Source organism: Schistocerca americana, chromosome 7, assembly GCF_021461395.2.
Source record: "Schistocerca americana isolate TAMUIC-IGC-003095 chromosome 7, iqSchAmer2.1, whole genome shotgun sequence".
Taxonomy (NCBI): Eukaryota; Metazoa; Arthropoda; class Insecta; order Orthoptera; family Acrididae; genus Schistocerca; species Schistocerca americana.
The window spans coordinates 119642083-119663489 of record NC_060125.1 but is presented as its reverse complement, the minus strand read 5'-3'; the positions used below and the strand labels follow the sequence as shown (position 1 = coordinate 119663489).

At 43.5% G+C, this 21407-nt stretch overlaps 1 protein-coding gene across 2 annotated transcripts in view; it reads left to right on the top strand.

The window, feature by feature from the left end:
* The window catches only part of LOC124623175 (leucine-rich repeat-containing protein 4B-like), a 56124-nt gene that overhangs the window by 7748 nt on the left and 26969 nt on the right, over positions 1-21407 (top strand). For both annotated transcript variants that reach the window (XM_047148979.1, XM_047148978.1), the window contains exon 2: positions 7219-7504. In XM_047148979.1, coding sequence (XP_047004935.1) covers positions 7219-7504 — 286 coding nt within the window. The remainder of the gene's footprint in view (positions 1-7218; positions 7505-21407) is intronic.

The window sequence follows — 21407 nt, the reverse complement described above, 5'->3', positions numbered from 1 at the left end:
ACTAGTGCTCTCCCCCCACCCACCCACCCACCATCCGGGCCCCGCCCACTCTAATTCCTCAGCCATAGTCCTCCTCTTCCAGTCCACAAACTCTCCTTGCATCAAGGAGTCCACTAACTCATCTGCTTGATTAATTGCAATCATCTGTATTATTATAATACTTAACACTCCTCACCAACTCCACACACTCCCGCTCCCGTCTGTGCCATCACTAGTGCACCCTACCTGTATTCATCTTATTAGTTTGTCCTCAGTTCCTATTTTTTTTATTTTCGCTTGGAATAAGATTTCAGTGAATCTTGACTTGAATGGTTCCTCTTCAAAGACGAGATTTTGCCTAGTTTGTGTCAGCCAGTGGGCACACAGAATTGCAGGGTAGGTATTTCCCTTAATGCTAGACGAACTACGTCCAGTTTGCACTTGACAATAGAATCGCTCCACAATTCTGGCAATTTTCTTTCACAATACCTTTATTACACCGGTTTTTGCTATACGGGAAGTCTTGATACGCCCCTTTCCTCATCCCTTTTTTAACTACACTCCTGGAAATTGAAATAATAACACCGTGAATTCATTGTCCGAGGAAGGGGAAACTTTATTGACACATTCCTGGGGTCAGATACATCACATGATCACACTGACAGAACCACAGGCACATAGACACAGGTAACAAAGCATGCACAATGTCGGCACTAGTACAGTGTATATCCACCTTTCGCAGCAATTCAGGCTGCTATTCTCCCATGGAGACGATCGTAGAGATGCTGGATGTAGTCCTGTGGAACGGCTTGCCATGCCATTTCCACCTGGCGCCTCAGTTGGACCAGCGTTCGTGCTGGACGTGCAGACCGCGTGAGACGACGCTTCATCCAGTCCCAAACATGCTCAATGGGGGACAGATCCGGAGATCTTGCTGGCCAGGGTAGTTGACTTACACCTTCTAGAGCACGTTGGGTGGCACGGGATACATGCGGACGTGCATTGTCCTGTTGGAACAGCAAGTTCCCTTGCCGGTCTAGGAATGGTAGAACGATGGGTTCGATGACGGTTTGGATGTACCGTGCACTATTCAGTGTCCCCTCGACGATCACCAGTGGTGTACGGCCAGTGTAGGAGATCGCTCCCCACACCATGATGCCGGGTGTTGGCCCTGTGTGCCTCGGTCGTATGCAGTCCTGATTGTGGCGCTCACCTGCACGGCGCCAAACACGCATACGACCATCATTGGCACCAAGGCAGAAGCGACTCTCATCGCTGAAGACGACACGTCTCCATTCGTCCCTCCATTCACGCCTGTCGCGACACCACTGGAGGCGGGCTGCACGATGTTGGGGCGTGAGCGGAAGACGGCCTAACGGTGTGCGGGACTGTAGCCCAGCTTCATGGAGACGGTTGCGAATGGTCCTCGCCGATACCCCAGGAGCAACAGTGTCCCTAATTTGCTGGGAAGTGGCGGTGCGGCCCCTACGGCACTGCGTAGGATCCTACGGTCTTGGCGTGCATTCGTGCGTCGCTGCGGTCCGGTCCCAGGTCGACGGGCACGTGCACTTTCCGCCGACCACTGGCGACAACATCGATGCACTGTGGAGACCTCACGCCCCACTTGTTGAGCAATTCGGCGGTACGTCCACCCGGCCTCCCGCATGCCCACTATACACCCTCGCTCAAAGTCCGTCAACTGCACATACGGTTCACGTCCACGCAGTCGCGGCATGCTACCAGTGTTAAAGACTGCGATGGAGCTCCGTATGCCACGGCAAACTGGCTGACACTGTCGGCGGCGGTGCACAAATGCTGCGCAGCTAGCGCCATTCGACGGCCAACACCGCGGTTCCTGGTGTGTCCGCTGTGCCGTGCGTGTGATCATTGCTTGTACAGCCCTCTCGCAGTGTCCGGAGCAAGTATGGTGGGTCTGACACACCGGTGTCAATGTGTTCTTTTTTCCATTTCCAGGAGTGTATGTTCTCATTTTCCTTAGAGTTACGCTCTACCAAAGCTACAGTTCGGTAGTAAATGGTAGGATTGCTGGTAGTATTGGTATCATTCGTAGGCAAAGAAATGTAAATGGATGCGAGAGAGAGAAACTAGGAGTTGACCACTTCTTTTTGTTTTTATTTGTCTGTTTGTTTTGCACGTTATTACTACTGCACATCATTCATTGTTAGTCCATTGTCTATTTCATTTACTTATAAAATGTTAATTCCATTTTGTAAATAATAATAGTTGTTTGATAACGTAATTTCTGCGCTTTTTGTGTATCCAGAGCAATTACTTCCGACGCAGGTGCAGTTTAGATGCACAAACATGATAAAATCTACAAAATTATTGTTATTATTTTGTTCTCAGTAGAAATTTCTTCATTACAGTGAAAGGCAACAGCTTCTCTTTACTATCGATAAAGCCGAAAGTTGTTTATGAATATCAGACATATGTTTTATGTAAACTCGACAGTGGATTATATGTTTACTTTGCGTTTGTTTATTAATTTTCCTTTTTCTTTCTTTGAGGAAATTGTGTTTCCTAGAACTATATGATAAATCTGTATTATTTTCTATTTGTTCTACAGCATCCCTCTGTTTCACATTGTCAATCAACAATTTTCGAGTAAAATCTGAACTTATTACTGAGAATTTCAAATTTGCAATAAACACTGTTTATTTTTAAGTAGCTGACTGGAGAATAACTATGTAGAACAAATGTGTTTCATAGGTTGCACAGCCCTTCATACATTCTTAATCAGTTTCTACAAGGTTCACTGCTTCCGGTTTCTATTAGAATCTAGCAAGACACTGATCGTATATGCAAACAAAGTGATCGAAATGAGGTAACGCCCGATAGATAAGCAGAACACATAATATATAGGTAATGTGGCTACGATTTTAACTGACGCGCGGTTTGAGGCGCAATGTCACGGATTTCGCTGCCCCTCTCGCCGGTGGTTTGAGTCCTCCCTCGGGCGTGGGTGTGTTCTACGGTATTGTAGACCATCAAGGCTGAACGCAGACTACTGTATGAAACTTCTTGGCAGATTAAAACTGTGTGCCGGACCGAGACTCGAACTCGGGACCTTTGCCTTTCGCGAGCAAGTAAAGTTGTGAGGACGGAGCGTGAGGCGTGCTTGGGTAGCTCAGTTGGTAGAGCACTTGCCCGCGAAAGGCAAAGGTCCCGAGTTCGAGTCTCGGTCCGGCACACAGTTTTAATCTGCCAGGAAGTTTCACATCAGCGCACACTCTGCTGCACAGTGAAAATCTCATTCCAGACTACTGCAGTTTTACAACTGTCCCTCAGACTATATATCATCAAGCAAAAGTTGTTGTTGTTGTGGTCTTCAGTCCTGAGACTGGTTTGATGCAGCTCTCCATGCTACTCTATCCTGCAAAAGTAATGGACATTATACTGTCCTCACTTAAAATACGAGGGTTATTCCAAAAGTAAGGTCCGATTGATTGCCAAATTGAAACCACAGTGAACATCAGAAATGTTTTACTTGTAACAATTAGCTACACCTTTCAGCTACTTCTCTACGTAGTCGCCGTTCTGACTTAGACTTTTGTCATAGCGTTGTACCAACTTTTCAATAGCCTCATCATAGAAGGCAGCCGCCAGCCAGCCAGGGGGAGACAATTGCGGACTGTATTGTGGGTAATCTAACATTTCCATTTGAAAACGATGCAGGAGCATCTTCATTGCCCCTGCAGAATGCGGCTGAGAATTGTCGTGAAGACGAAACAGCACGACAGTTATGTAATGTTGGCTGCATAGCTTCAGGCGAAATTTCTCACCAGGCCCTCGTACTTGGCGGCAGACACTATTTTCTAGACATCTTTACGCACTCACTGCGAGCTCAGAAATGAGAAGAGCGACGTGATGCTAACTGGGGTTATACTAGAGACACTACCCAACACATCTGTGCAAAGCTTTATCGGATTTTCATAGTCGTTTCCATTTCGCGACCGATCGGACCTTACTTTTGGAATAACCCTCGTATTAGGGTCTTTCTGTGGGTATTTTCATTTTAGCGACGGGGAATGGGCGGATAGATCCTTTCTGTCACACGACTTCCTGTAATTTTCGTGTTCTACCTGTAGACCCTCCAACGGCGGGTGTTGCTCTGAGCAGCCGGTGCGCTCAGCCTGTTAATGGCTGCTTTTGGGAGCACTGCAGGCCGCTGCCCAAACTGCGTGTTCAGCTGCGGCACGCAGGAGCGGAGCCGAATTAACTTCGCACATCTCAGCAGAAGTTTGCGGAGACGGCCGACACTTTTCCACGTAATGATACAGCAACCTGCACGGGTTATGTATCCATGTGCAATTCAAACGGATATACACAGCCTGCGAAACCACAGTGTGGGCGGGCTCAACAGTCTTGCGCTACGGTTCGCCCTGCGCTAAGACGTTGCCAAGTGCCACGTTTCCTTAGCCACTTAGAAGGGGCCGAGCGCCTGCTGGGTTACAGTCGGCGAGCGGTCGCTCCCGTGAAACCGCGTGAGACAGAAGAGCGTCGATAGCAAGTGGCGTGGGACGGCCGTCGCTCTCTCAGCTCAACACACGGGTGCTGTCCTCTAGAGCTGTCACCGGGTTAGAATGTTCTCCACAGGTGGTCAGCACAGAACCCCATCGACGAGGGAAAGAAAGAGAAAAGTATCGTGTATTAAACGTACCACGGCTCTTAACTTTCTAGAACTCCTTGCAGTTTTCGAGACTTTTAGATTTCAGGTTACTTTATTCTCCAAAAGTTACCTTAGTGAGTATTATTTATCGTATAGATGGAAAGATTACAAAATTACTACATGTCAACAGTTAAACACAGCTACCCAGCATCGAATAACACAAATGAAAACAGCTATATGTGGATATCTACATCTACATCTACATCCATACTCCGCAAGCCACCTGACGGCGTGTGGCGGAGTGTACCTTGAGTAACTCTATCGGTTCTCCCTTCTATTCCAGTCTCGTATTGTTCGTGGAAAGAAGGATTGTCGGTATGCTTCTGTGTGGGCTCTAATCTCTCTGAATTTATCCTCATGGTCTCTTCGCGAGATATACGTAGGAGGGCGCAATATACTGCTTGACTCTTCGGTGAAGGTATGTTCTCGAAACGTTAACAAAAGCCCGTACCGAGCTACTGAGCGTGTCTCCTGCAGAGTCTTCCACTGGAGTTTATCTATCATCTCCGTAACGCTTTCGCGATTACTAAATGATCCTGTAACGAAGCGCGCTGCTCTCCGTTGGATCTTCTCTATCTCTTCTATCAACCGTATCTAGTACGGATCCCACACTGCTGAGCAGTGTTCAAGCAGTGGGCGAACAAGCGTACTGTAACCTACATCCTTTGTTTTCGGATTGCATTTCCTTAGGATTCTACCAATGAATCTCAGTCTGGCATCTGCTTTACCAACGATGAACTTTATATGATCATTCCATTTAAACCACTCCTAATGCGTACTCCCAGGTAATTTATGGAATTAACTGCTTCCAGTTGCTGACCTGCTATATTGTAGCTAAATGATAAGGGATCTATCTTTCTATGTATTCGCAGCACATTACACTTGTCTACATTGAGATTCAATTGCCATTCCGTGCGTCAATTCGCTGCAGATCCTCCTGCATTTCAGTACAATTTTCCATTGTTACAACCTCTCGATACACTACAGCATCATCTGCCAAAAGCCTCAGTGAACTTCCGATGTCATCCACAAGGTCTTTTATGTACTCTGTCCCACCACTCGTCACTTTTAGGATGTCTTTGAAAGAAACGTTGTAGGCGCTGTGGGACATGTTGATATGACATGAGCATCTGCCTATTGTTCTGCTTCACAGTTACTCGATGGTAATGAAGATTTGCCGCAGATTGTCTGAACATCTTCTATGGTCTGTTCGAGTGCAGTTGAAGGTAGCCAGAATTGTTCGAGGCTAGTCAAACCCAGGGGGATTCTTGAGGCATTAAGGAGAACGGTTTTGTGGCCAGCAGCGTTTCCACTCATCGATGGGATGTCTTAATTTTAGTCTTTTTCGTTCCGCAGGAAATGTGTCATTCAAAACTGGAAGCAATCTCTTGGTATTCACGCAGTAGCGCACTCGTCCGTCTGGTATCAGGAGATGGACGGTGGCTCAAGATAAATAAGTGGTATGAGAGAGTACATCGTGTTGACCCATTAACAATGAGTATGGCTTCGTTAATTTGTATCTCTATCACCGTTATGTGTGGGCCATTAACCCGGAAAGGCGCACAGTGCTCTGCTTTTGAGTATCACAATCCGAGTGCTGATACCCGAAGAGCGTCTTTTGATGATCCCCAACGATCGCCCCAGAGTTTATGGAGAATGTTGTTTCTGCTTTTGAGCTTTGCAGATGTTCGAGTCAAGTGCTCCTTAAAAGAAAGTGTCCTCTCTAACGTGATTCCAATGTATTATGGATGCATGCTGTGATGAAGTTTGGCCCCCTCAAAATAGACTTCAAGGGCTCTATGTGCCAATCTACCGGACAGATGATAACATGTAACTTTCGTCTTATTTGAGTTGTAGCATCCATTTACGGAAATATTGGCTTGAGATGTCTGGATAAGAAGTAACGATTTCCTCAGTTATTTCAGAGATCTTGCGTTGGGTGGCTATTGCCCAGTCGGTCACATGGTCAAAGCTTCTGGACTGTCTACGAGGTGCATCAGGTAAGTATAAATTAAACAAGAGAAGGGCGAGGATGGATCCCTTTGGTAACCCATTATTCAATAGTTTTTGAGAGCTAGTATTTTTCGCCGTAGGTTTTGTAAATGTTACTTTTGTCGTCTCTCTCCATGCAACAACTTCTAATAATTTACAAAGCAGTCCATGGCTCCAAACCGCGTCATATGTTGCACTTAGCTTAACAAATGCAACTGATATTTCTTGCTTCTATGGTATTCCACTTCAGTAAATATTGTTAAAGGTAAGACTTGAAGAGCGCAGGTCTCTCCTGGTTGGAATCCACCTTGCTCAATAGGAAGGTTCTGAAAGGCTGTTGGAACTAAATATAATTGTAGATACATAAATGTACAAGAACACTTACTCAAATATTTTTGGGGGTCATCACCTTGTGTCACCCCTTCTCTCCCCTGAAGTAGCAACTGATTACGGATCCCACAGTACGCGAAAACTCTGAGCTAGTCAAACATGTTATAGACTGCACGGTGTCGTACGGTGAGCGACTGACGGCAGCGTTGCTGGTCTGGACTTTTCAGAGACCGACGGCTGTCGCAGCCAATCGCCGCGCTACTCGTGGTCCTCGCCCTGGGTTTCCAGTCGGTCTGCGCCGACGCTGCCAGAGCCTGCCCTGCAGGCTGTTCGTGCCAGCACAGTGGCGAGCGGGTATCCTGCGTCGGACTCACCCGAGTGCCCAGGTTCCTCGGCTACTCCCCCAGGACGCTGAGCATCACTCAGCACCGGATAACCACAATCGACAGCAGGTCCTTCAGAGGACTGGAGCGTCTGGAAGTACTGGAAATCACCGAGGGTCGCCTGTCTGAGGTAAAATATAGCGCTGAATAATTTACGTTTGCAATCACCGTACGTCGAATGCTGACTTCAGTCATGCTGGTGTTGGTGCCGATGAATGAAATGAATCCGACATGGTCTCAAATCGTCAGAAGGGACCAGAATACAATGCCTCGCATATGTCCATAGCATGAATTCTGTTGTCAGTAACAGAATATCATCACTGTTGTGAGGTCTGTACGTCCTATCCCTATCAGGAATATACCACATTCTGACTGGATCACTTGTACATTTATTTGCGTCAATACTCATAGTGACTACCACTAGTAACTGCAAAAATGTGTTTATTACTTTTCCATAGCTGCTATATCTTTCGGTCAAACTTATTTAAACAATGTTTTTTGTTACACTTCATTTTCCAGTTGAAGACACAGACCGTGAAGGCCATATGTTTTTGCGACAGTTACATTCTGCAGATATTCTGTGGACGCTGCCCTTCAGTTCCTTAACGGCAAATTATCCTACACATCTTACGACACATTCTCCCCTACAAGCCTTTACACTACCTCAGTTCTTTGTTGAAGTGAAGTTGAAAGCTTCGGTAGAAGCTTATAGCATCTATGTGCGACGAGACTGACAGTCTCTTAGCGTGAACCTCCATCAATACACGCATCATTACGAGAAAAATTCAGTCAATTTTCTTTCACATTTTATAATAGACATTTTCCTTTCCTTTTTTTAAAGAGTTTCGTCTATGACAGGTAATACGATTTACTTCATGTGCCGGTTATCTTCTATTCTCATTTACATGTATCCTGTGGGAGGAAGAAATCGGAAAGAATTGTGCGGGGTAACTCTCGATATAAAGCCACAATTTTAGTGTTGTGACAAGTACACGATATATATAATTTTACACAATTTTTATTCTGTAATTTAGTAAGCAGATTCAGAAGGATGTAGGTTGCTGTGGTTTCTCGGAGATGAAGAGGCTTTCGCAGGATACAGTTGCATGGTGAGCTGCATCAAAATCAACCCAGCCTTTGAACTGAAGACCACAACCACAACAACAACAACTTTCAGAGTAAAACCTCATGACTTTACACTTTCAAAGCTCCACACAATGAATATTTTAAGATACTAATTCAGTTTTCGCTGTTTTATTTCCATTTTATTATCTACTATCATTTACTACTACATATCTACTATTTTATCCCAAACTTACAGTTTTATGCATCCTATCTGGTACATTAATAGGAGGCTTTTTACATAATTGATATTTCGCAATTTTCGTGTAAGATCCTCTCCCGCCACTATTCCTCCAGTTGCCCCTCGTCCGTCTAGCGTTCTTTGCCCGCTCTCTATCCCCTCGTTCGATTTCATGTTTTTACTACTCAATGGAGTTTACATTATACATACCCACTGTTCTTCACTATTAGCGTATCATCGAGAATTTTTGCATAACTATACGATCTATAATTTTAGCACACTGCCTCTTAGAAAACTCATGACATCCCCACCACGATTCCCTGTTTCCTATCCCTACCCCAATCAGCCTCATTCCTTTCCCCTCCTCCCTCCCCTACCTACGACATACACCCGTTCCAAACAATGACTCCAGTTGGAAACACATTACTTTGATACGTAAATCAGACTAAGAGCAGCCGACCAGTTGCAAAGGATAAAGTAATCTTTACCTAGGTTTCAATAGATATAAATCTATCTTCTTCAGAAGACGGCAGTATTATAACAACATGAAGTGATATGTCCTTATCGTTTAGGCAAACATCTGCATAGTTACATTAATCATATAAAATATAGCCCTGAAAACAGGGTTTGTCAGACAAATAAAATAGGTACATAAAAGTTGCAGAGCGCCTAAACGATAAGGACATATCTTCTGAAGAAGATAGATTTATATCTATTGAAACCTAGGTAAAGATTACTTTATCCTTTGCAACTGGTCGGCTGCTCTTAGTCTGATTTACGTGGAACCGTTGCTGTAGCGCAGCTATGTTTAAAGTACTTTGATATGTGGTAAATGTGGTTGTGAGTAGACAAGACGGGTTTCTAACTACTTAGCTAAACATCTATGTACAATTCTTTCCTGTTCTACTTATTGTACACTAATGGCCGTTAAAATTGCTACACCACGAAGATGGCGTGCTACAGACGCGAAATTTAGCCGATAGAAGATGATGCTGTGATATGTAAATTATTAGCTTTTCAGAGCATTCAAACTAGGTTCGCGCCGGTGGCGACACCTACAACGTGCTGACATGAGGGAAGTTTCCAACCCATTTCCCATACACAAACAGCAGTTGACCGGCGTTGCCTGGTGAAACGTTGTTGTGATGCCTCGTGTAAGGAAGAGAAATGCGTACCATCACGTTTCCGACATTGGTAAAGGTCGGATTGTAGCCCCATCGCGATTGCGGTTTATCGTATCGCGACATTGCTGCCCGCGTTGGTCGAGATCCAATGACTGTTAGCAGAATATGGAATCGGTGGGTTCAGGAGGGTAATAAGGAACGCCGTGCTGGATCCCAACGGCCTAGTATCACTAGCAGTCGAGATGACAGGCATCTTATCCGCTTGGCTGTAACGGATCGTGCAGCCACGTCTCAATACCTGAGTCAACAAATGGGGATGTTTTCAAGACAACAACCATCTGCACGAACCGTTCGACGACGTTTGCAGCAGCATGGACTATCAGCTCGGAGACCGTGGCTGCGGTTACCCTTGACGCTGCATCACAAAAATGAACGCCTGTGATGGTGAACTCAACGACGAACCTGGGTGCATGAATGGCAAAACGTCATTTTTTCGGATGAACCCAGCTTCTGTTTACAGCATCATGATGGTCGCATCAGTGTTTGGCGACATCGTGGTGAACGCACATTGGAAGCGTGTATTCGTCATCGCCATACTGGCGTATCACCCGGCGTGATGGTATAGGGTGCCATTGGTTACACGTCTCGGTCACATCTTGTTCGCATTGACGGCACTTTGAACAGTGGACGTAACATTTCAGATGTGTTACGACCCGTGGCTCTACCCTTCACTCGATACCTGCGAAATCCTACATTTCTGCAGGATAATGCACGACCACATGTTGCAGGTCCTGTAGGGGCCTTTCTGGATACAGAAAATGTTCGACTGCTGCCCTGGCCAGCACATTCTCCAGATCTCTCACCAATTGAAAACGTTTGTTCAATGGTGGCCGAGCAAGTGGCTCGTCAGAATACGCCAGTCACTACACTTGATGATCTGTGGTATCGTGTTGAAGCTGCATGGGCATCTGTAAGTGTACCTACCATCCAAGCTCTGTTTGACTCAATGTCCAGTCGTATAAAGGCCGTTATTACGGCCCGAGGTGGTTGTTCTAAGTATTGAAGTCTCAGGATCTATGCAACCAAATTGCGTGAAAATGTAATCACATGTCAATTCTAGTATAATATATCTGTCCAATGAATACCCGTTTATCATCTGCATTTCTTCTTGGTGTAGCAGTTTTAATGGCCAGCAGTGTGAAATATTAGAGGTTACATATGCAGTTTAGCTTCGTTTTAGATCTGAAGACGATCCAGATTGAAACATGTATTCTAACAAATATACAACTGAGGCGGAACAATAAATGAGAATTTTATATATATATATATATATATATATATATATATATATATATATATATATATATATGTTTAGAAAAAAAGAACGCCTTGAACGATTACAGATATAACGTTCATATTCACAGGACATGTACAACAGCGTATTCTGCAGAAATTGTTAACATTTGAACCATGTTGGCCAACGGGTTCAAGGTCAACATCGATATCGCGGCGCAACACCACCCACCGCCAAAATGTGTCTGCGTCTCTTGTTGTCGCTGCAAACCGAAGGTAATGGATCAGTGTGACTTGAGCAGGCGCATGCGCGAACCGTACCGTCAAATCATTGAGTTTGAAAGAGGGCGCGTTACTATCACGAGATAATGTGGTGCATACATCCGGAAAACGGGTGCTCGTGAGGTTGGAAGTGTTTCGGCAGTGCAAAGGGTGTGTGCAGAAAGGTTCTCGAAAGGCTGTAGAATGCGACGAGATGGGTAAGGTCGCACAACACCCCAGACGCAATTTTCCAGCAAGACAATGCATGATCACGTATTGCCGAACAAACACGTGCCTTCTTGGTGCCACATGGTGCCAGCCTTTTGCCCTGGCCCGGCAGATCACCAGACTTGTCAATCTAAAATGTGTGGAACGTGGTGGAAGAACGAGAGCAGTACTGTGACCCAATGTCACCCACCACAGATGAACTTTGGAACCAGGTGACCACAACACTGATGGCTTCACCACAGGACGCCATTCGTGCCTTCTACGCATCGATGCCATCACGCATGGAACAAGTTATCAGGAGCCATGGCGGAAGCTGTGCTTTCTAGGTAACAGGATATATGCTGAACCAGGTGATTGAAATGCCAATCATTTCGGCAGGACGTACTAATGTGTATCTGCTGTGTATATGAACGTCCTGTCTCACTTTCAGTGTTCTCAGTTCATTTCCTTTTTACCGAAAATGTCAGCATTCTGTTAAATATTCTTGACGTCATTTTTCTTCCCACAAACGTTATCACCAACACGAGAGGTCGCATGGCCAGTAGCGGGTTCGTGGCGTTCGGGGAAATAAACTGTCCACCTTTTAGAGTCTATCCCCATCACAATCACTACAAATAACAAAATTGTAAAAAAAAAACGCGGCATTGAGTATGTTGTACAGGATTAAAACATTTTGTTAGCCGGTATTCGGCTTACAAGGCCATCATCAGTCTTTAACTGTCGTCGTCAAAAAATTAAAAACAATTGTAAACAAATAAAGATGGCGCTCACCTAGCCTGACGATAGGGTGATCAACTCTCGCGTATTACCTGGGGTCTCCCAGATACAGAAACTGTTCCCAGTCCCCACGGCTCCCCCGTTGAGCGCCTCTTTCTCTCACATATTTCATCAGTGACCACTGTTATGGGGAGGTCGGGTACGACTATGCGTCTGGTAAGAGTTCGCAGTGGGATTTTCTGTACAATGGCCTCACTGGCCGACAACGAAAAAAGTACATTCAGTTGTTCCTTCTATACCGACACAGGCACATGACATTTTTAAGAGCTCCGCCAGATTTATTGGTTACAGCAGGTAAATATAAGTTCTTAATTCAAGTTACGTTATCATTAAGTTCTATATCGTAAGCAGTAAGCACTAAATAGGCAGGCGCTAGAATACAAAATCATTTGCCAAAAGAATGACCGTTCTGTGAGGAACAAACCACGGCACGACAAACAGCGGAATCAAGCAGAAACTGCCATTTGTGATATTTTTTTGAACTGTGTGGCGCACTGATTAGTAGTACGGTCTAAGACAGCGGGAAAACTCCGCACATGCTCTTAACCCTCTCCCCCCTCCGTCTTTGTTTCTAACGATTACTAATCCAGGGCCGGCTGGTGTGGCCTGTACGTATTGCTTCCAAACCTAAAGGAATCACTGAAGTTGCCTGCATATTCGCTGCCGGCCGGAGTGGCCGAGCGGTTCTAGGCGCTTCAGTCTGGAACCGCGCGACCGCTACGGTCGCAGGTTCGTATCCTGCCTCCGGCATGGATGTGTGTGATGTCCTTAGGTTAGTTAGGTTTAAGTAGTTCTAAGTTCTAGGGGACTGATGACCTCAGATGTCCCATAGTGCTCAGAGCCATTTGAACTAATCCAGGAATAACCATTAGGCAGACAGATGTGAGTGTTTTGATTCGAGCTGCGTATTCTAGACTAGCCGCAATCCATAAGCTAAGAAATCCTTCGAGTCGACTGGAATATTCTCGTTCAATCAAGATGTCGTCACCGCAGAAGACTTTGCTCATCATAAATAACTGAGAGAGCCGAATATCCAAAAACTGAAGAAGGAAAGGGAATTCAGCAGGAGTCCACGGACAAATGCTGCTCCCCAGTGACACGTAGTTTATCAGTTGAGTCACCAGGAAAAAACCAAGAATACAAATGAAGTTCAAGGCGCTGATGTACGAACAGGTGTGGGGCTGCCCAGCATTCGGCAGCTGCCAAAATATGATCTACCCACAACAGAGAAGAAAATGGCAAAAATTAAATCCGTGATTTTGTCTGTGTCTCCATCAAAAAAAATTCTTTGTTAGGAAAAGAAGCTAAACCAGACAAAACCAAGAAGAGACAAAATACCAGTAACGAGCAACGCAGAATCTCTAGGGCTACTCTCGATTTTATCGCGTCATCATCTTCAGGAACAGCCAGGTCGAAAACCGAGGAGGCATCTAACGTTTTGAATTGTGCTGAAGTATACAAATATCCTATTCACGGAAGACTGGATTAAGTGCGATAATTGCTCGGAATGTTGGCATGAAGAATGCACAGTTTATGAAGGACATAGTGAATTTTCTTGTGATTTATGTTGGTCTGTAGTCTTTGACTACATGTCGCGTACTCTTACCAGACCATGCGGCTAAGAATACGAACGAGCAGTGTTTTATGGTTCAAATGGCTCTGAGCACTATGGGACTTAACTTCTGAGGTCATCAGTCCCCTAGAACATAGAACTACTTAAACCTAACTAACCTAAGGACATCACACACATCCACGCCCGAGGCAGGATTCGAACCTGCGACCGTAGCGGTCGCGCGGTTCCAGACTGTAGCACTTAGAACCGCTCGGCCACTCCGGCCGGCGATCAGTGTTTTACATAGTTGACATTTAGTGTTTATGGTAAACGTTAGGCAGCTGTAACTGATATATACTTTTCCTAAATAAACTAGTAATAATTTATTACAAGAAAAGTTTGTTTTAACCTTCTCATCTGTTAGATATGAGGGATTAAATACTAAGTGGGCACTCTTTCCCGGCTTTCCGCTAATCCCACGACATACTATCAATAGATCTAATTCACTGACGGACAGAGCTCAAACGTTTTTCATACAATAATCGATACTGTTGTTGACATACAGTCTTTCTTCTTCACGTGCTTCCAAGGAAAGGAGACAGTTTGGTTCAACGGAACGCGAGGAGGGGAGAAAGAATGACTTATCGTTAGCCTAAGCGCTTAGAAGGGGCGTGAGAGAGAAGATGTTTAGTTGTTTCTTGGTCAGTACTGGAGAGCCTCTGATGTACTTGTCTTGTACAGATTGGCAGTTGCGGTACAAATAACTCACGGACGTAAGAAGGGCTCGCGAAAGGGGATTATAGAGATGTTCATGTTTAAACACACTCACTATATTATTTATTTATCAGTTGACTCACACAACAGAAGCCATACAAAGTTACATTAAAAATGCAGATGAATGGCCAAAAATATTACCAAATGATTAGTGAGGAAGATCCAGACTTTTATATTTATATCCCTACAGTCACCCATTCCAAAAAAATGCGACGTACTTTTGCAGCTGAAATTTATTGCGACTAAATCTGCCTTAAACCACGCGTAATTCATAATCAAATGCTGGGCATCTACCTTAAAACGGTGATCAAATTTGGGTCGCTCTAGCTGAGGCACAAAGACAAAGTAACTGTCATCTTCGACAGTGCAGTGCTAACGCAATTACAGAGTTAAACGTTGAACAGTAACTAAACATAAAGGGAGAAAACCAGGACATAACATTAACACCAAACTCGTAAAACAGTACCTATGCATCAAATTAAATTAACAATCCGAATAAAATAAAATTAGTAGTTTTTTTATTTTATTGGGATTGTCAGTTTAATTTAAATTGTTATACAGGAATTTTGTTTCCAGTTTAGTGTTAATATTTTTCCTAGTTTCCCCCATTTACAACTTTTAACTTATTAATCGCGTTATCACTGCACTGTCAGTACGACATTTACTTCGTGTTTGTTCCTCGCTCTAGATGAGTAACATTTTCTCCAGCGCTGTTTACGAATATTGTAACTTCTTTGACGATGAGAGTTAAAGTCCGGTGATGGCTTTGTAAGACTTCTCGGCTAATTCCGCGCGGCGCCACAGCCCGTTTCTCGCACCTTGCGACTTCCATCTGTTAGGTCCAATGAAGGATGCACCCCGCAGGAAGCAATACGTGCATGGTGGGGAAGTTATTGATGCAGCAAGACGCTGGCTCTCGCGTGTACCAGTAGAGTGGTACCATCAGGGCATCCAACACCTCCCAGTAGCGTGGCTTAAGACCATCACAGTGAAAGGGGATTGTGGCTAAAACTAGGTTTCCGTAGACATAAGAGTGAATAGTAATACTGTGAACAGGCATCCTGGACAAAACGGAGCTGTTGACTGCCGCTTGTAATTTATTCAGCCAGTATTTAGTAATGTATATTTCCTTTTCCCACTTTTATATCGTCATCTTGATTGATTCCAAATCCCTTTCCATGTCAGAACATTTGAATTTCTAATGTTGATTTTCTCAAACAACGCTTCAGCTTCCATCTTTTCCCTTTCACATAGCTTTAGCATCTGTCGTAAATCAATTGTCAAAATATTAATCTCACCTTAAAGTTTCGATACTTCTTCCAAATCACAGTAGGTACCTCGTTCCTTCTCCTCATCTTCAACTTCCTCTAATTTCCTTTCTTCCCTACTGTATGCTAAACCAATTGTCCTTTTCCCCCTCTGACCGACTCACAAGCTTCATATTTTTATATAACATTGTTGGCGAACAGCGATCTTATTGTGATAAAATTATCTAAAACAGTGTTGATCGCAGCCAACGCTAACTTCTGACAGGTTTCGGCCATTTAATTACGGGCCATCAGCAGAGTTTGCACCATCTCGATGATGACAATTCTACTTTATCATGAATCACTGCATGATCCCTTTCTTCCTCTGAGTCTTCCAGGCTTATTTCAATAACTCACAAACACAATGATTCCACTTTCTTCTTCTATTTTTCGTCAAGACATAATACTCTTTGCTTCCCGTATATTGTTGAGTCCACACATCTATTACATAAATCTATTCTTCCTTTATTCTTCTTTAAATAATCACTGGCTATTATAACATTCACATTCTGTCCTTCCACAATCAGTGGCTTGAGCTTCCGTTCCCTTCTTTCACATCCCACGACTGTATTGGCCTCCTCATTTCCTTCAATACATTTCTTTAGAATTGTCCTTTTCAGTTACAGTTTCGGAATGGGTAATAACGTACATGATTTAACAGCTTCACAGTTCTTCAAAACATCTCTTGACATTACCACAGCATCATTTGCAATGTCTACAATCATTACCATACCACCTTGCCATAATTCACACATGTCTCCAGATACAGGTTTCCTTTGCAGCTGCTTCTCTCTGAACAAACCTTCACAAATATCGTGTCCGTACAGCATATTTATAAATAAAGTTTCTTCCTTTTCTTCTCTTTTGTCCAAAGCTCCATTGTTGTTGTTGTTGTGGTCTTCAGTCCTGAGACTGGTTTGATAAAGCTCTCCATGCTACTCTAGCCAGTGCAAGCTTCTTCATCTCCCAGTACCTACTGCAACCTACATCCTTCTGAATCTGCTTAGTGTATTCATCTCTTGGTCTCCCCCTACGATTTTTACCCTCCACGCTGCCCTCCAATACTAAATTGGTGATCCCTTGATGTCTCAGAACATGTCCTACCAACCGATCCCTTCTTCTGGTCAAGTTGTGCCACAAAATTCTCTTCTCCCCAATCCTATTCAATACTTCCTCAATAGTTATGTGATCTACCCATCTAATCTTCAGCATTCTTCTGTAGCACCACATTTCGAAAGCTTCTATTCTCTTCTAGTCCAAACTATCCACCGTCCATGTTTCACTTCCATACATGGCTACACTCCATACATATACTTTCAGAAATGACTTCCTGACACTTAAATCAATACTCGATGTTAACAAATTTCTCTTCTTCAGAAACACTTTCCTTGCCATTGCCAGTCTACATTTGATATCCTCTCTACTTCGACCATCATCAGTTATTTTGCTCCCCAAATAGCAAACCTCCTTTACTACCTTAAGTGTCTCATTTCCTAATCTAATACCCTCAACATCACCCAACTTAATTCGACTACATTCCATTATCCTCGTTTTGCTTTTGTTGATGTTCATCTTATATCCTCCCTTCAAGACACCATCCATTCCGTTCAACTGCTCTTCCACGTCCTTTGCTGTCTCTGACAGAATTACAATGTCATCGGCGAACCTCAACATTTTTATTTCTTCTTCATGGATTTTAATACCTACTCCGAAATTTTCTTTTGTTTCCTTTACTGCATTGAATAACATCGGGGAGAGGCTACAACCCTGTCTTACTCCCTTCCCAACCATTGCTTCCCTTTCTTGTCCCTCGACTCTTATAACTGCCATCTGGTTTCTGTACAAATTGTAAATAGCCTATCGCTCCCTGTATTTTAGCCCTGCCACCTTTAGAATTTGAAAGAGAGTATTCCAGTCAACATTGTCAAAAGCCTTCTCTAAGTCTACAAATGCTAGAAACGTAGGTTTGCCTTTCCTTAATCTTTCTTCTAAGATAAGTCGTAAGGTCAGTACTGCCTCACGTGTTCCAGTATTTCTACGGAATCCAAACTGATCTTCTCCAAGGTCGGCTTCTACTAGTTTTTCCATTCGTCTGTAAAGAATTCGAGTTAGTATTTTGCAGCTGTGACTTATTAAACTGATTGTTCGGTAATTTTCACATCTGTCAACACCTGCTTTCTTTGGGATTGGAATTATTATATTCTTCTTGAAGTCTGAGGGTATTTCGCCTGTTTCATACACCTTGCTCACCAGATGGTAGAGTTTTGTCAGGACTGGCTCTCCCAAGGCCGTCAATAGTTCCAATGGAATGTTGTCTACTTCGGGGGCCTTGTTTCGACTCAGGTCTTTCAGTGCTCTGTCAAACTCTTCACGCAGTATCGTATCTCCCATTTCATCTTCATCTACATCCTCTTCCATTTCCATAATATTGTCCTCAAGTGCATCGCCCTTGTATAGACCCTCTATATACTCCTTCCGCCTTTCTGCTTTCCCTTCTTTGCTTAGAACTGGGTTTCCATCTGAGCTCTTGATGTTCATACAAGTGGTTCTCTTATCTCCAAAGGTCTCTTTAATTTTCCTGTAGGCAGTATCTATCTTACCCCTAGTGAGATAAGCCTCTACATCCTTACATTTGTCCTCTAGCCATCGCTGCTTAGCCATTTTGCACTTCCTGTCGATCTCATTTTTGACACGTTTGTACTCCTTTTTGCCTGCTTCATTTACTGCATTTTTATATTTTCTCCTTTCATCAATTAAATTCAATATTTCTTCTGTTACCCAAGGATTTCTACTAGCCCTCGTCTTTTTACCAACTTGATCCTCTGCTGCCTTCACTACTTCATCCCTCAAAGCTACCCATTCTTCTTCTATTGTATTTCTTTCCCCCATTCCTGTCAATTGTTCCCTTATGCTCTCCCTGAAACTCCGTACAACCTCTGGTTCTTTCAGTTTATCCAGGTTCCATCTCCTTAAATTCCCACCTTTTTGCAGTTTCTTCAGTTTTAATCTACAGGTCATAACGAATAGATTGTGGTCAGAGTCCACATGAGCCCCTGGAAATGTCTTATAATTTAAAACCTGGTTCCTAAATCTCTGTCTTACCATTATATAATCTATCTGATACCTTTTAGTATCTCCAGGGTTCTTCCATGTATACAACCTTCTATCATTATTCTTAAACCAAGTGTTAGCTATGATTAAGTTGTGCTCTGTGCAAAATTCTACCAGGTGGCTTCCTCTTTCATTTCTTAGCCCCAATCCATATTCACCTACTACGTTTCCTTCTCTCCCTTTTCCTACAATCGAATTCCAGTCACCCATGACTATTAAATTTTCGTCTCCCTTCACTATCTGAATAATTTCTTTTATTTCATCATACATTTCCTCAATTTCTTCGTCATCTGCAGAGCTAGTTGGCATAAAAACTTGTACTACTGTAGTAGGCATGGGCTTCGTGTCTATCGTGGCCACAATAAGGCGTTCACTATGCTGATTGTAGTAGCTTACCCGCATTCCTATTTTCCTATTCATTATTAAACCTACTCCTGCATTGCCCCTATTTGACTTTGTGTTTATAACCCTGTAGTCACCTGACCAGAAGTCTTGTTCCTCCTGCCACCGAACTTCACTAATTCCCACTATATCTAACTTTAACCTATCCATTTGCCTTTTTAAATTTTCTAACCTACCTGCCCGATTAAGGGATCTGACATTCCACGCTCCGATCCGTAGAACGCCAGTTTTCTTTCTACTGATAACGACATCCTCTTGAGTAGTCCCCGCCCGGAGATCCGAATGGGGGACTATTTTATCTCCGGAATATTTTACCCAAGAGGACGCCATCATCATTTAATCATACAGTAAAAGCTGCATGCCCTCGGGAAAAATTACGGCCGTAGTTTCCCCTTGCTTTCAGCCGTTCGCAGTACCAGCACAGCAAGGCCATTAATATTATTTAAATGTTTGTCCCTAAATCCACTTATCTCTAGGCACCTGTCGTCTTCCAGATTTATTTTTTCATTACTCACTGGCTCATGACATAAGCTGTCATCGCCAAGGCCTCCCAGTTTACTATAATTTATCGTCTCACTGTTTTGCGTTTGATCGCCTAACATATTCTGTTCGCGTCTTTCTGCACCTTCGATAACTTTCATATTTTCATTACAAATTTCTTGTAAACTGTTATATTAATCCATTTCCTGTTTGCATGCTTGGATAGAATCCCTATACACGCTCACAGCACTTTCTCTGCAGCTGAAGCAAATGGTCGCATTTCTATGTTATTATTTTACAAGTCTCTCCTTGCCCATTGCCGAGGTCGGTTGTTAGTGTACCTGTTAACTCCCTGAAAACAATTTCCATTCCTTGGCCAGTCATTACTACATTTATTCCACCGATTTCTCTAATCCTTATTCTCTTGATTCCTTGTTTGGAAACTCCTTTCATGCTGCTCAAAATGTCTTTCTAGCGGAAAACATCTCTATTGCCATTGAAATTCATGTCATTACGACAATCATTGCCCAGATTTTCCAGAGTCGAAATTAACTGCTTCATGGTATATCTTCTACTCATAATAATAATCACTTGTACCTGCTGTGACAACTTTCGTACGAGCATGCGAATTAAATTGGCTGTGCTAGGAATAAATACTTATGTTGATAGTGTTTCATTTTATACGTTCCGCATCTGGATAATTATGAGAGTTGAAAATTTCAGCCTTTTCTTTGGGCTGACGACATTGGCACGAAAACGTTTTTAAGAACTTGTTCCTAAATTCTTCTGTAGTTCAGCAGACGTGAGCCACCAACACTGTCTGAAGTTCTGTGTACCCATCCAGGCAGTTTCCTATAAAACCTGTCTTCCTATCTTCTGTCCAGTTTGGCGACAGTGAACTGCCGAACCGATTCGTCCCCATCACCGACAGCACCCTTGCGTCGCTGCTGTCTGTTACAAATCATTAGTGTTTCCAAAAATGTTCTTTTTCTGCATATCATTTTCTTACTTTTGGGTTGTTCTCTCTAGTTGTCTGACTTACATTCCTTTATGCATGAACAGTATTTGGCTCATAACGTTTCCTCCCCTGGTGGAGTCTTTCTGAACGTCATTAATATTTGTACCCAGTGAAAGTTTGGAATCAGCATGTGCCAGTCGGCGTTACTGCTACTTCTCACTAATTTTTCTGTCCTTTGTCTCGCTTAACTTCACAAACTTTTCGAACCATTGGTGAAGTACAATTGAACTCTGTTCTCATGCTTACTGTTTTATATTTTGGTGCCCAGAATTTTTTGTCTGTCCGAATATAATTTTGACTTTGATGCACTAATTCTGGAAGGGAATGCTTAACTGTTCTTTAAAATTTAGTAATCTACGTGTCATGTCTGTCCAGCAGTTTCTCATGTTCGATCAAAGTCGAC